Source organism: Anastrepha obliqua, chromosome 5 (genome assembly GCF_027943255.1).
Source record: "Anastrepha obliqua isolate idAnaObli1 chromosome 5, idAnaObli1_1.0, whole genome shotgun sequence".
Classification (NCBI taxonomy): domain Eukaryota; kingdom Metazoa; phylum Arthropoda; class Insecta; order Diptera; family Tephritidae; genus Anastrepha; species Anastrepha obliqua.
The window spans coordinates 80,165,726-80,181,902 of NC_072896.1; the positions used below are offsets into that span (position 1 = coordinate 80,165,726).

At 34.9% G+C, this 16,177-nt stretch overlaps 1 protein-coding gene across 1 annotated transcript in view; it reads left to right on the forward strand.

Annotated features, from left to right (window-relative positions):
- Window positions 1-13,843, forward strand: part of LOC129248847 (uncharacterized) — a 31,370-nt gene extending 17,527 nt beyond the window's left edge. Inside the window, exons 4-6 of the mRNA XM_054888458.1 lie at window positions 7,242-7,507; window positions 11,478-11,613; window positions 11,677-13,843. Of these exons, the coding sequence (XP_054744433.1) occupies window positions 7,242-7,507; window positions 11,478-11,613; window positions 11,677-12,347 (1,073 nt within the window). The 3' untranslated portion in view covers window positions 12,348-13,843. The remainder of the gene's footprint in view (window positions 1-7,241; window positions 7,508-11,477; window positions 11,614-11,676) is intronic.
- The last annotated feature ends 2,334 nt before the right edge of the window (window positions 13,844-16,177 follow it).

A 16,177-nucleotide genomic window follows, 5' to 3' on the forward strand; every position in this document is an offset into this window, starting at 1 on the left:
AAGAGCTTATTTCGAAAAGATGGGGGATTAGCCTAGGTTTCCTAGTCGAATGGTAGGGCTGCTGCTTTTGATGGCTCATATAGCAGCCACTTAGCATATCGACATGACTTTGATGCTCATTTATATAGTGAGCCGCCTGATACAAGACAGATGCCTGTTGTAGCTATTACTACGCTATAGATAGACGCTACTTTGTGCTTTACGGTATATATGTGTTACATGGATTGTTCTTAGCTTCGGTGCTCACCTTCGACGCTACCGGCTTATGACACATCGCTCTCGGGGATCATTGCACTTACTGAGTGCACTCATTATGACAAGGAGGTAGCAAATTATGGATTTATGTACATTGAGGGCCTGGCGAAAATTAGAGTTACCTTAGGGTTCTTCATTTTTATAATAGTTCAGTAAAATATATTTAAATCTAACGCTACACAATACCTCAAACAAAGTACGCTCAAAATACTGAACAAAATTCTGCAACGGTTTCAAGTAAAAAGGCACAAATTTTCTATGGGCGATCAAACCTCACCTCTTCTTAGGGTAAAACGGCATGCAAAAATGTAAGACCCGAAATCTAAAGTAAAAGACGCTTTCAACAATTTCATGTGGAATACTGCGAGGATAATTATCTTGAAATATATTAACGGTCTACCTTCTCAATATAAGAATATATTTTTTCACTTTCAGGAAAAATAGAAAGAAGCATATCAAACAACAGGTGTATGATGGTTTAAAATATATTAAAAAAAATTTTCTTATAAAATTCCTGCACATACTTGACCGCTCAATAGAAAATTTAGTGTAATGTAAGTTTAATGAAAAAAATATATTTTGATAAAAAAAGTTACTAAATTAATTTAAAAATTAAAGTTAGAACTTTTCAATATGTAGCGACCTTCTCACTGTATGTAGCTATAGAAAACCTAAAAACAAAAAAAAAAATTGGGGAATTATATTGTGCGATCTAGCCACCAAGAGCTCCTATTTAGGATTGTACGCATCCAAGTTTGAAATGGACATCCTCTGCACTGGCTTCTATTTATGTAGGTTTCATTGAAAAGCCTCTACTGCTTGCCTCAAAAATTCGGAAAAGCTTCGAAAACAATTTTATTTTCATTTGTTCCGATTAGTTTATCCACGGATAAAAACGTGCTCTTTTAATTTTTTTCAAATATTCTACAGAATGAAAGAAGAAAACAAACGGCTGCATTGACGAAAGTAAAACTACATAGGATTTTGCGGGTATTCTGATTATAATTTAACAATTGAATATTCACACAAAAAAAGTGCGTGCAGCGTAGTACACATAACAGAAGTGAAACTTTCAAGGTAGACAAGGAAAGAGGGCGAGGCCCGAGAGAGAATGACACAGAGAGAGAGAGAGAGAGAGAGAGAGAGAAAGAATATATCTAAATAAATTCACAACATTTGCAGAGAATACAAATAGACAAAATTTATAAAAAATGGAAAAGGGTCGACCAGTGTAGGTAAACGCCCGACACAAACCGTGGCAACAACGCGCACTACTCCCTGCGTTTATTACCCGCACAAACGTAGCGATTCCAGGACTGCAGCAAAGACACAAATTATCGCAAGGCAATACCAATAAATCAGACGCCGAAATGGATAGCACTCTTTAGTACGCACAAGCACTAGCCAGGAAACGGAAATAAGCGGCAAAAAGTAGGCACCAAAAACAAAACGCCAAAAAAATTGGGACCAAAACAGGCCCCACAGAGTAGGCACCAAGGAAATACAACGCCAAAAAGTAGACTACAAGTTTACGCCAACAAACAAGCGCCAAAAAGTAGGCAGTGTTATTTCTCACTAGAAATTAGCAACCACAAGGAAAAACTCTGAAAAAATAGCCTAAAGTGTATCTAAGATATATATTATTTAAGGTATAGCTCTCTCTCTCCTTTTCCTTTGCGTTATATCTTTTTTCTCTCTCGCGGAACGAAAGTGCCCAAAACGTTGCATGGCCATGAAATTTTACTTTCCATTCTCGCTCGTCCATCGGCGCCTAAGAATTTTCAGTTCAAAAAAAGAAAAACAGTATGAAAAGCGATTGTTTTTTTTTTCAATTTATGTAAAAGAGGAGTAGCGAGGAATATTTATTTAAGTTTTTGTACACACTCTTAAATTTTGTAAATGCTCATTTGCTGATGATAAATCAAAGTTTGCATTTTATCTTCCTTTTCGGTTCAAAGCCCAATATCTGAGCGCGAAAATGTTATAGAATATCTCAATAGCTATGAAAAAACAGATTGAATGCTTGATGTGAACTGTTTTAGTGGTCTTAAAATTTTAAGTTTTCGTATCGATTTTGTAAGCTCAAGGCTGATTTAATACTGCAAAAAGCAACCAAGTATTTATTTGTGAAATTTTCGACCTGAATTAGAAGTCATCATCGCTTTTTTTTTTTTTGTTTTGCACGTTACTTCCTAGGATTTGATTAAAAGATCTTAAAAAGAACGGATTAATGCTTAGGATTTATTTATTTATTTTTATGGGTCTCCAGTACAAACATTTTTAGCTGAAATACAGCTTTTTCAAAAATTACAAAAAATTGAAAAAATTATGTCTACGATGCCTCAATAGATGAATAAGTGCAAGTATGTGGAAACACTTCCACAGGTCAAGCTCAAAGCGCCCGGAACGTTCGGAAAATTGTGTTAATCATTCAATTTTGCTTTTAAATAGCTTTTGGCTATGGAGATCTTTATTTTGACCTTTACGAGCTCCATTGCCATTAGTTTGCACACTGCAACTGTCAAATGTGATTGACGTAGGGCACCAGTTGCAAAAAATATAGATTTTTGATAGGGTGATTAATTTTGTGCCACCTACGATTCTTTACAGGCGTTTGAGGCGTTGGTGACAAACAGCCGCTTCAAATATTAGTTGCAATTTGATGCACTCAATAGCTCTTCCCATATTTTATATAAAGTTTTGCGTAAAATGTAGACAATCAAATAAACAGAAACATTTCTTATTGTACTCGAAGAAGGTCTACAATGCAATAAAAACATTAAATTTATTTGCAATAAGAAGAGGCAAAAGGGGGCAAATGCGCAGATATTTAGAGCAAAAAATAAATAAATAGCAGCAAATGTTTGTTGCAAATCATGAAAACATTGAGATTAAATGTTACGCCTGAAAATTATCGTACCGAGTTACCTACTTTTTTTGCCTGCGACGCCTGCTGCTGGAAAACAAAAAAAAAAAAAAAAAAAACAATACTGTCAGAAAACCAAAAAAACAAAAAAAAGTAGTTTGCGTTCTTAAAAAAATTGCTTTCTTAGTTCATTAATACAGCGGGTAAAACAAAATCTATAATAGGCATTTGGGCTGAGCATTTCCCCCAATTTATGTTATAATAATTATGTCTATGCGATGTCTACGAATCGCTAATTGGTAGCCTTTATATCAACAGCGCACTATTTATGCCACTACTCAACCTCTGCACTAACCGTATATTAGTTACTATTCTATTAGTAACTAATTCGTACTAATTGGAACAATAAATTATAGTTCAATGTGGTGAAAATCGGATAAGTTTGAAAAATAATTAAAAATTGTTAAAAACATAATTTGTGAATTATTGTATAATATGACTCACACATATTTCGTATTTCTAAATTTCTTGTTGCTATTGTTCTTCTTTTTTCTCAAACTTACACTTTTCGTGAGATTTATATTTAAATTCTGTTAATCAATAGTATGAATTTTGTCCGTAATGTATAAGCCAATACTTTTATTCTGTTACCTTACTCTGCTCTGTTAGCTTGTTAAGTTATCCGTTACCTTTCTGTGAAGTATTAACTTGCACTTTTAGAATTCATTACGCAGATGATTGACTGCAGTAACATTTATCTTCATTGCGTGCGTCTTTCAGATTAGAAGTATTCATATTTAATAACTGAATTTATCTGATAGACAGAACATTCGAAATTTGCACTAAGCTGAATCCCTAGAAATAAAAAATAAAATCCAAAAACTTTGCATTTACATATTTTAAAAAATTTCCTTTTGGTGTAACAAGTTCAATCATATTTCTTTTCAGTTTCTAGAGACTCACACTAATTTGCTTTAGTATACTAAGGGCAAATGCGTCTAGCAAAAGAAATGAAGCGAATTTCCCTCCTTCTTTCGTTTCTTTATACTTTTATGCGCTTTTTTATTCGTTTTTTCTCTTTTGTTTTTGCAATATTATTCTTTCGTCTGTGGTTTTTCCAATTGCACTGGCTATAACTCAATTTGTCTGGTAGTGAGCCAATTTACTTTTCTCTTGTTCCCCCTAAGCACTTTTCGTTGTTGTTATATTTCTCTGCTCTACCTGTATTTGGCCTTTCTTGAATTTTTGCACTGTTGAACTGAAAACGGAGATTTAATTTGTTCATGCAGTTTGGTATTGCGGTTAATCGAGTGTGTGCAGAAAAGTTGAATTTAAAACTTTTATTAAAATGAAACCAGTTTATTTAAATTTTTTTCTCCTTTTGATTTTCATTACTATAGAAGAAGGTAAAGATAATTTCGATAAAATAAAACTGCAAAGAATTAAATTTAACTCAAAAAACGATTATGCTTTTTAAGGCATTTATTCTGTTTTGTTTTACTAGAGTGCTCGTTTGTTGCTGTGTACAGCTGGGTTCAAAATAATAGGTATGTTCATTTGAAAAGTACAAATTGTTTTATTTTCAATGAAAAATTTTACTTTCATACAATAAATTTTCCGAATTGTAAGGCCTTTCTCTGACCTATATTTTTGTATTTCTGGTTTTGTTTGCGACAATAACACATAGATGTGTTTAAGGTCAGAAGATGGGGCAAACCACATCATCAATTCTATCTCATTGTCCCTATTAAAACTGGGATATATCGAGACCTACTGACTGAAAAGCTGTATCGTTCCTTATTTCGAAATAAATAAAGTCCGTTGAGGTTGCGATCTTTGTTGGATTGCTTTGTTAGAGAGTTTGATCCAAGCCGTTAAGCCAAAAATGGGATGAAGTTCTTTGGCAAGCATAGGCATCTGCTTAGTTGTAAGAATCTGACGCATCACCCAGTATAAGCTAACAGACTTTCTAATATAATATATGCCAATACAAGTATATCGGCAGAGAAAGAAAACAGAGAAATAACGACAGAAATGAAAAGATGAGTTTTAGAATTTATGCTGTCGACTTAAATCGATCATAATATACAATAAGTTCGCAAAAGTTCATATGAAACCCCAAGGAAGTCGCAGGCGAGAAAGACCAGCGAACCCCTGGAACGACTGCCAAAAAACCATGAAATGCGCCTTAGCTGGAATGAAGTTAAGGGATGGGCGCAGGACAGACCCGAATGGAAGAAATTCGTTGTGGCTCTATGTTTCAACTTGGTTATAATGTAAAACTGTAGTTATTACTAAGTTACTATAAAACTACTTACTGCAACTTTTGAACTAAGCTTATTAAACTATCTAAAACTAAGTGATCTAGGTCTACATCCTATGCCCTATTTACAACTGAGCCGTAATGTGAATCACCGCGTGGATGCCTAAAAAAGCACGTATTCTATACGAAATATTCTAGAGATATGCTCTGTTAACCTTAGACTTGTCGTAAGCGCCTCCAATACACGTGTATCCAGAATGATCTCGCGATTATGCCTAGCAATCGCTGAGTTGACGCGAGGTCCATTTTTGGGAACCTCAATTCCAGTTTTGTAGGACCTGTGTGAAATTATTGCAGTAGTGAAGTGCGACTACGAATGAGTTAGGAAAACCAACGAAACTCTTATAAGTCGAAGTTATTTGATGAAAAAAGTTGTAGCTTTGATCCATGTCGCACGTCACAGGAAATCACTGCCCAAAAATAATCACGATTTCATTTCGTTTTTTTTAATTCAAATTTATGCTTTAAGTACTTGAAGACAACACTAAAAGCATTCCCAGAATAACATGTTCTTGGGACGATTATTATAAAAAATGTTAAACTATACATCAACAATAATAGGTTTCACATATTCACACTGGTGTTGGTCAAAACTTTAATAACAACCAACGTATATGCATAATTTCTGCAATCACTGTGAATGAGTTAATTAATTTATTATGAGATATAAAACTGAAATAACTTAAGGTCTTAGAAGTCATACGTATCTCTTTAAATATTTTAAGCTTTTCTAAATAAATAACACCTGTTACAGCTTTTTAGAGTTACCTAATAAACGAAAAATGTAATATTTTTCTAATAGCAATCGCCTCTCGGCAGGCAAGGGCAGCTCAGCTCCGGTTCAGCTTAAAACTGTAGAGGAGAAGAAGCTCGAAGAAATACTTAAGGGGGTATTTTAGTGTTGAGGCATGAATTTCACCCGATTTTTGAACCGCTGTACAAAGGAAACAAAAAAATTGTACCATCAATTTTTTTATCATTTGTTTATTGATTAGTAATTACACTGTGCTACAAAAAAAAAACAAAAACGAAATACACCTGACAGTAGTTTTAGTGTTGCACCGTGTTATTACACTAAAAACTAACCCAAAAAAGATTAAAATTGAAAAATTTATGCGCAGTTAAAATAGGGGGTTCAAAAAAAGCGGGTGTCCTGCTGTGCATGATTCTAACCGTCCTGATGATCAGAATAATAAAAACCAAACGGACTCTTAATTTTTATAAATGCCGCTATCGAATGAGCATTGGACAAATTAAAAAAAATTGTTCATAACATAGCGGCTGTTTTGCATATTTTTCCAACAATTCCGATTTTTTTTAAATACTAAATAAAAAGTTATAGTTTTGAGCTAGGGTCATCCGATGAAGGAATGTACAAAGAATGTCCTGTCTAAATTTAAATTAAATAGGTGTATTAGAGCTCGAGATATCCTTACCACCAGCTCGAAAAAAGGTAGTTTTGAGAAAAACGCGTTCAGGTTGAGTTGAAGCGGTCGAATCGGAACCGTTGCCATGCCAAAAAGGCTATAACTCATGAAGTAGTAGAAATTTAAAATTTCCTCAATGACATATTCTTAAATTTCTGTACTTTGAAAATATGCAAAAAAATTTTCGATTTTTTCAAAATTCTAAACTAGAATACCCCTTTAACAGAAGTGCACACGCCAAATACTTATTTGTTTATTTTAAATCTTTTTTATTAATTATTAATTACTTTTTTTCTGCATTTTAACTTTTCCAATCATTTAAAATTAAATTTCGTATAATATTCCTCTATCTTCATTTATTTCATTTTAGCTTTGCCTGATCAAGGTCCGCCCAAAATCACCGGCGGTCGCCCGCGTTATCAAATTGGCGACTGGGTACGAATAAATTGTACCGTTGGCCGTTCGAAACCTGCTGTCCAGCTCACATGGTATGTGAATGGTGAGCCAGCTGAGCCGCGTGCTTTGCGAAAATACGACACCATCATATCCGGTCGTGAAAATTTGGAAACGTCCGTTTTGGGTTTGCAATTCCGAGTAGAGCAGCATCATTTCCGAAACGGCGATATGAAATTAAAGGTTAGTACTCTTTAAAACAAGCTATGTACATACAAATGCATTGTAATAACACTGTGCCACAAAATGGCACAAAAAAAATATAACAAGAATGCAGTAAAGTACTTATGAAAGAGAAAGACCTGCAGAATTCTGGAACACTGTCGTTTCGTCCCTAAATGTCCCTCATAAGTTTTTTTATAGTGTATTGTAGTTTTATTAATTTGCTGTCAAATTTATCTAAACTATTTGAAAAAAAAAACTAGTATAAAATTACATTACCCTTAAATAAAGTCTGTAAGTGTCTATAAAAAAATTTAATACCGCATATTTTCGTAGAACATTTTTACCGCATTTTCTTACCCGTGTGGATTATTTTGACCCTAATTTTTAAAAATCTGATAAATATTTAGTTTGAAGGGCCGATAGAGGGTTTAAATATTTCTCGGAAAATTTCACTGGTTGTCAGTCAAAAATAGTATTCGGTAGCAGATAAAAATACAACATTATTTTGTTTCTAACACTATTGAGGCAGGCAATCGTACTCACTATCTTCCCAAATGGATTATAATATTATATGTGCATTAGGACGGGTCGATTTAAAAATCGCTCATTGCTCTGTGAAAATCGTATTCTAAGGATCAAAATAAGAGAAGGAACCATACCTCTAAAACAAATTCTGATGTCCCCCAATTTGGGTCGAACGAAAGATCCCACTTTGACCCATTTAGAGTGCTCCAATCGAGTCCAAATATATGACCGAACCCCACTAACTTTGGACGGCCGATCCACCCATGCCAGTGGCACCTCCTGGAACTCCCCTTGGGGGTTCCCCATACAATCATTTCAAAATATCACCATTTTTGGCCTTTACATGAGAAAAGAAACTAAAAAGTTCGACCCAAATTGGGGGACATCAGAATTCGTTTTATAGGTATGGTTCCTTCGGCAAAGTTTCTTATTTTGATCCCTAGAATATGATTTTTACAGAGCAATGGGCGATTTTTTTGCCTCCCCACAAATCGACCCGGCCTAATGTGCATGCATCTATGAAAAACTCTTTTCGATACCACATTGCCCTAATAATTTTTAAGGTCCAAAAATTCTGAAAAAATCAAAAAATAAGTTATAATTTTTTTGTTTTAGTCCTTTACAGGTGTTGAAAATGGATGTACTATAAGATCTCATTGTCCCATAATCTTCAGCGCTTTCTCTTTCACAGTTGTTTGCTTGACTTTGGCATTGTACAGTGTAATTGGCGAGTTTTTGTGTCCAGAACAGAAAACTGCTACTAAGTCTCACCGAAATCTTAAACAATTAAAGTTCAGATGCTGGTAATTAATATTTTTTTTTCGAGTAGAAGATCCAACTACAAAGTGGCACACAATTAATCATCAATTTTGTTTTTGAATAACTTTTTTACAAAATAAAAAGAAATAGTTTGAGTGATGGAAATTCATATTTTGACTTTTACGCGCTCCGTTGCGTATATGTTGTTTGTTTGTTTATCTAGCAGGTCTCTAGTTCGCCACTTGCAAAAAGTATAAGCAACCCCCGCTTACGCGATTTTGGCCGAGTTTAACAAAGAGCGCCAGTGGGACACACCGAGTGAAGCCCAGTCCTTCTCCACTTGACCTTTCCAACGCAGAGGAGGCCTTTCTCTTCCTCTGCTACCAACAGCTGGTACCATATCGAATATTTTCAGAGCCAGAGCATTTGCATCCATTCGAACGACATGACCGATCCAACTTAGCAGCTGGATGCATCATCGGATGTTGTCCTCGTCCAAGCTTCTGCGCCATATGTTAGGACGGTCATGAAGAGAGTTTTGTGAAGTGTTAGTTTTGCTCGTTGAGAGAGGAGTTTACTATTCAAATGTCTCCTTAGTGGTGATTAATTGTGCGCCACCTTATAGTATACATTAAATGCATATTCCCTATCACGAGGGTAGGGTGTTCAGTTGCTTGGAATTCTTAGGACTTAGCCTTTGTAAGACACACTGGAGGCAGACTGGTTTGCCAATGATTACTTCTAATAGCTAAAAATGTACCGTTATCTGTACTTTAGAAACGCAATTTTTATACTTCAAATTCAAAGAATAATTAAGCCTTTAAGCTAAGACGATTAGTTTAGTTATGATTTTTAATAACTATCACACCCTTTAATTATACATAAACAGAAAAAATAGGACGTTGAATTAACATAAAAAAAATTCTCGTTCAAGTTAATTTTTTTTTAATAATATTCAAAATCGAATATCCTGAAAATGACTAAGTTTTGATCGCTATCCAAAAATTTTGTTTGTTGGATCAAAATATTAATCCAAAGTGACCTATATAAGATACTAACTTATGACACGAACACCTCAATCTGACTGCAGCGTGTGTAGCGGCAGTTTTCTCTGCGATGACCTCGGGGATCACATTCAGTATAGCGTTAAGCGCTAGAATATTCGTGCTCCGAAGCACCTCACTGATTTCAATGAGGTCTGTCCTTTGGATCCTCTTCAGCTTCTTAGCAGATTTCGTCGATATTTTGCCGATAGCGCACCTACATCCATAAAAACTACTGTTGTCTTCCTGATTTTCACCTCAAAGTTGTGCTTCCACGTTAGCTCTCTGCCAAGAATGAGTCATAGGTACTTCACCACGTCAGAGAGCACCAACGGGGCAGCCGATATTGAGAGGGGTTGAGCTATGGGTAGTTTATATTTCCCCGTAAATAAGGCGAGCTCCGTGTTCAGAGTGAATAGGCGGCCCATTTTACAACTAGATTTAGAGATGTCTGCATCAATTCCATAAGAATGTCCAAAAGCTTCCCTCTGACAATAAGTGTCACGTCATCCTCTCCTCTCCAGCTCCTCTAGCAAGTCGTTTAGCACAACAACCCAGAGTAGTGGCGAGAGAACATCGCCTTGAGTAGTGCCTATGCTCACGTGCTGGCGTAGATAGGCGCCGCTCCACTCTGTCACAACTGTTATGATCTAAATAGGTGGCAACACCAACTGAAATTACTTTTTTTATAAGTCTGAAATACCTTTATCTCATAACCATATTATAGTATACAAATCAAATTTGTCAGATGTTACTATTTTGTCAATAAAATATAGGTGGTAACGCTATCCAAAAATTTTGTTTTTAATAAGCCTTAAGTATCTTTTATCTGATTTTCATATTATAGTAACAAATCAAATTTGTCAGATGTTACTATTTCGTCAATAAAATATAGGTGGTAACGCTATCCAAAAATTTACTATTTCGTCAATAAAATATAGGTGGTAACGCTATCCAAAAATTTTGTTTTTAATAAGCCTTAAGTATCTTTTATCTGATTTTCATATTATAGTATACAAATCACATTTGTCAGAAGTCGCTATTTTGTCAATCAAATATAGCAGGCAACGTTATCAAAAAATATGTTCTTGAAATGGATTTTTCTTAAAAATACCTTACTTCAAATACTATGTGTATTTTTTTAACAAATACATTTTTTTAATACAAACAGCTGGCAGGGTTTTTTTGTGCGAATACTGTATATGTATGTATGTATGTATACATATGCATATATATATATGTATGCAAAGATAAAAATTTGTAAAAAAAATTGTAATTAAACAGTTTCTTCATTTTGTCCAGCATGTCAAACATTTTAACGTGTCTGATTTTCACTCCGACTTTCGGTATGTAAGCATGACTGTACATATAAACAAATGTTCATAAATATTCAATGAAATCTGTGAAAAAGAAATGCGTAACCAAGAAGAGAATGAACTGAATTTTCCATCTCCTTTATTAATTAAGACTTAATGAGGCGTATAAGAAATTATTTCCGCTTTCCGTTTGGTCGCATCGGTTATTTCTCATTAATGAAATGCATTTTTCCCCACATACACATACGCACACATGCATGCATGCATATTATATGTATGTATGTATGTGTGTATGTATAAAAGCATTACTTATTAAAACCGATTTTCTTTTATTCTTCATTTTAGTGTGTTGCCTCTCTGTCCACCTTGTATTGGCGCAGCAACGAAGAGTCCGTCGAGGGCGATCGCCCACAAAAAGCGCCCGTCTTAGAGTCGCGCGAAACCGTTTACGCCAGCAATTCGCGCGCCGATCCAGTGCAAGGTATGTCACTCCGGGAAATATTTGTTACCAAAATCTTATCGTTTTTCATTCAACCAAATGCAGCCAGCAAAACGGATTCACATATAGTGGCGCATGCGCCCAGTTTATTGTTGCTGGTGGTGGTGGCGTCGGTTGTAGCCAGCGGTTGTCTGGAACAGTTGCATATGTGGCAGAAATTGTTCGTGTCCAAGCAATGGCTGCATAACAATTTCAAGCAACAGCAAGAACAACAAGAAATGCGAAGAAAAACCGTAGAACGCCAACAACAGCAGCAACAACAAAGTCTTCAGCAGCATCAACAACACCAACAGCAACAGCAGCAGGGAAAGACAGAGAGACAATTGATGCGGCGACAGCTTGAAAAGCGAATTGTTTCAAGTGAAGACCAGCACGTGATCAGCTCAGGATATCAATCGGTAATGCAACTCTTTCCAAAACAACAACAAGAAAAGCATCTGGTGCAACAACAACAACGAGAACAAATATGTCGACAGCATTGGCATGTTAATGAAAACGATGAAAGCGTGGAGCGGAAATGCAAAGGAGCGCACGAATTGAAATTTGTTAATTTATGTGCGGAAATGCAGCCAGCGTTGACAGCAATGACAGCATCCTCTTTAGCGACATATGCCAGCGTCGCCAATGCTCACAGCATCGACGCCACATCGGAAGCCGATGTTATCGCAGCTGTCGCAGCGGCGTTGCCAATTAAACAAATGCTGGCTGCAAGGTAACTACGCTGAGCAGAAGAGGAGGGAGTATAAGCAGATGACGAGGCGTCGCAGGCTACCACCACTTTGAGTTTACTTTGCCTTGCTGCGTGGCTATTGAGGCATGCAATGAGCTATTGGCGAAATGCAAAATGCGAAAGGCAAAAATAAGAAGAAAAAAAAAAGGAAAAAATTAAACTTAATAATTTTAATTTGAAGAAATACGAAGGAAAGCATTTCATTCGATTGCAAATGTTGGAGAGAATGCTTCGATTTAAAAAATTTATATGCACACATACATATGTACATAAGGGTACTGATTAAAATTACTGCAGCGACTGGAAAGAGTGGGTGTGGAAACCCAAATTTTACGTAAATCAAAAGCAGCAAAAATTAAAGTCTTTCATTCAAGTGAATTGTTTGTAACAAAAATTTTATAAAAAAGTAAATATGTAAAATAATTTCAATATGAAATCAATTCAAATCAAAAGTGCATGTCTGTATGTATTGTTTGTTCGCATGAGTCTGTATATGGGTGCCTGGCTGTTGTGCGTGAGTGTTCGTATGCATGCAGAGTCCGTTAAATTGCAGCAGCTAAAACAGCGAATATACTTACCTACTAATATAATATCTAATAAATGTAAGTGTAAATAAATTAAATGCAATTACTGAATTTTTAAGATGTTCAAAAGCTAAATGTATGGAAACTTCTCAGTAAAGAAGGCAGCATACAAAGTTAGGTTTAGTTCAATTGAAATAGTCCTAGAATTAGACTCAGTGGCTAGTCTAACAAAAATATAAACAAAAAATAAAATAAAAAACTAGAAATACACACTCAGTGGCTACAGTTAAGTGTAATTAGCTAGCAAAAATTAAAACAACACAGAAAATATATACATCTATATATAAGTAACGGCTATATTTGTTTCAACAGCGTTAAAGTACAATGAGATTGAATTTGAATTGAAACAATTTTTGAAACTCAAAATTTATACGCAAATAGTATCTATGAAGAAGAAATTGAGTCGGTATAACACCTCCTCTGCGATTACCCTGCACTTCAAAGAAGCCGTGCCAAATATTTTGGGCGATTATTTGTTGGAAGACCTGGGAAATTTGCAAAATCTCTCACTGGGGAGACTAATTGGGAGATGGAAATCAAATGCAGGCATCGCAATGGACCGATTGTCTTATCTTAGACAAGCAACCTGGCTAACCTTACCTAACCTTTAAGTGCGTTATTACTTTAATCCTTATTTTGCACAAATATCAGCACGATTTGATAAGTGCTTAAAAACGTAAATAAAAGAGCGCTTTTCAACAAAAAATTTCATATTATTTTTAAACGCCACCTCGTCCTTTTAACTTGATATAGAGCCCTTCATTGGCCCTCTCACCAATTTTGAGTTTTTGTTGCTCTCTTTAACATACGATTTCTCGAGGCACTCAAAGGTATTCGACGAACTACACTTAGTTAAATAACTACAGGACAGCAAGAATGTTGAGAAGATTTGAAAATTTCTTTGTTTCTTAGGAAGCTCTACTATTTTTCTTTCGGAAAATATAGTTCTTATTCCTAAAATCGAAATTTTAAACTTTGCTCTAATTAAAAAAAAAAAAAAATCCATCCAAATTTCACATTTTTTAATCAGAATAAAAATAAAAACGCAGGTTTATAATCCATTAAATTTTGATAAAATAAAGTGCAAGTTGCAAACCGCGTTGATTTTTGAATTTTTTTACCTACTGTTTTGGGTGTATTCTCAGTAAACAAACAACAAATGTTGACCATTCGTTATATGCAAAAAACTTTTCAAGACCGCAGGAAAAACAAAAATTGTATCTACTTACCGATTTGATAAGTGGTTGTCGGTTAGTGGCAGAGAAGCTGCTTCGTACACCGGAAACTACTACAGAGTTCGCACCTAGCAGCCACTATGTAATCTGGCTTCATGTAATGCAGTCAAGAAATGATCAAACAACGACCACTAATTTTGAGTGAATATCCTGTCTAATGAGATTGAGAATGGGATTTGTGCGTTCAAAACATATTGACGTCTAAAAAGTATTGACAATGGGGAAGTAGTTTTCACAGCTAGCTTTGTTTCGCATTTTTTGGGGAAGTATCAGACAGGGTCATACCGTGTTGAGGTAGACGAATATAGAAATTCAAGCATCTCTCGGACTTCCTATCTAGCTTTGATACATCGGTGTTGATATACACATGTGAATATACAAGAACAAAAACTGCGAAGTATACCAGCGTAGAAACTTCATTGCTTCAATTCTGATGAAATTTGTTGAATATACTTTAGTGTACAGTAGCATAAAGTGCCCAAAAGAGAGGCAGAAAATATGGAGTAGCTGCCGAGTTATAGGAGTTCAAAATTTACATTTTTTTGTGAATGTTGTTTTTTTTTTTTTGGCTTGAATTGTATATTATGTCAAAAAATTTTCGGTCTAAGTGAAAACAAAATAAATATTTTTCGTATTTTATGAGAAAAAATTTACAAAAAATAATTTTCAAACATTTAGTAGTTTCTGAAATATAAGAGTTCAAAATGCAAATTTTTTTGTTTAAATATTTGAGCTTTGAATTGTAAGTTAAATAAGAAAATAATATAAAAGTTCTTTTATTATTATTATTATTTTATACTCCTTTAGGAGCTTAAGAATTCAACAAAAGTTTTCCAGACATTTCTATTTCTAAACATAAATCTCAGTTCATTAAACGATTTTCAAGTTTCATTGCGGATAGTCCTTTGCCAAGTTATCAATGGTGCTGCCTCTTCTTCTCGTTCCTTGCAGATTTCGAGTCAAGGCGGCATGCGGCTTTTCCGCATAAGACTTTCGCGAAGAGTTTTTTCCATCCTCCATATTTTCCAATACAAAATTAAAAAAAGATATCGATTTTGGTAACCTTTTTTCTTTTATAATATTGAGTGGTTTCTGAGATATGTGACCTGAAAATGCAAATTTTTTATGTTCGAGCGTGGCTACCATTCGAATGTGCGTAGGTTCGAAACAGCATGCTGCATGAAACAGCAAAATTATAGAAAAAGATTTTCTAATACCGGTCGACCCTCGACAGGTAATGACAAACCGCCAAGTGTATTTTTGCCACGAAAAGCTCCTCACAAAAAATATCTGCCATTCGTGTCAGGGCACGACTCCGTGCTGCTATACGTGGACTTAACTAAATGGATCTGACTTGGAAACAAAAAAAAAAAAAAAAAAAAAAAAAAAACAACATCATCTTCACACGAGATAGTGGTAATAAAACGGTGCTGGTCACTAATTAGGAGCATTTTCAGCTCAGAAAAGTTCAACCACCTCAACAACAACAACAACAACAACAACAACGAAGTCGACTCACAATTGTAGGTCCCTCCAATTGTAACTAGAATAACATCAAGACGCACGCCACAAATTTCTTGTTTTTTTGTTTTTCTTTTTTACCAAACACTCATAAAGAGTGTAAGCGCCAATAAGTGTTAAGATTTTTCCATTATTTCCCGATAAAAAATATATTTTTTAAAAAGAAAACTAAACGTTTTTTTTTGGTAAACATTTTCGTAAAAATTAATTCTCAATTTTTCTCTTTTTGTTTGCGCTTTTTTCCACATTTCGACAAATTGAACTTATTCCAATTATGCTAAACTGAAATTCTCTAGTTTTCCGTGCGCAGTTGAAAATAGTTATGGGAATTTGAAGTTTCATCTTGACCAGCGCGCTGTTGTTAGAAAAAATAAATAAATTTACAACAAACAACTTGGTTCTTGCTACCTTCCGCAGTTCTTTGTTTGCCACAATTTGTACATTTCCTTGTACTTATTTGCTCTCCCTTTCCGTAC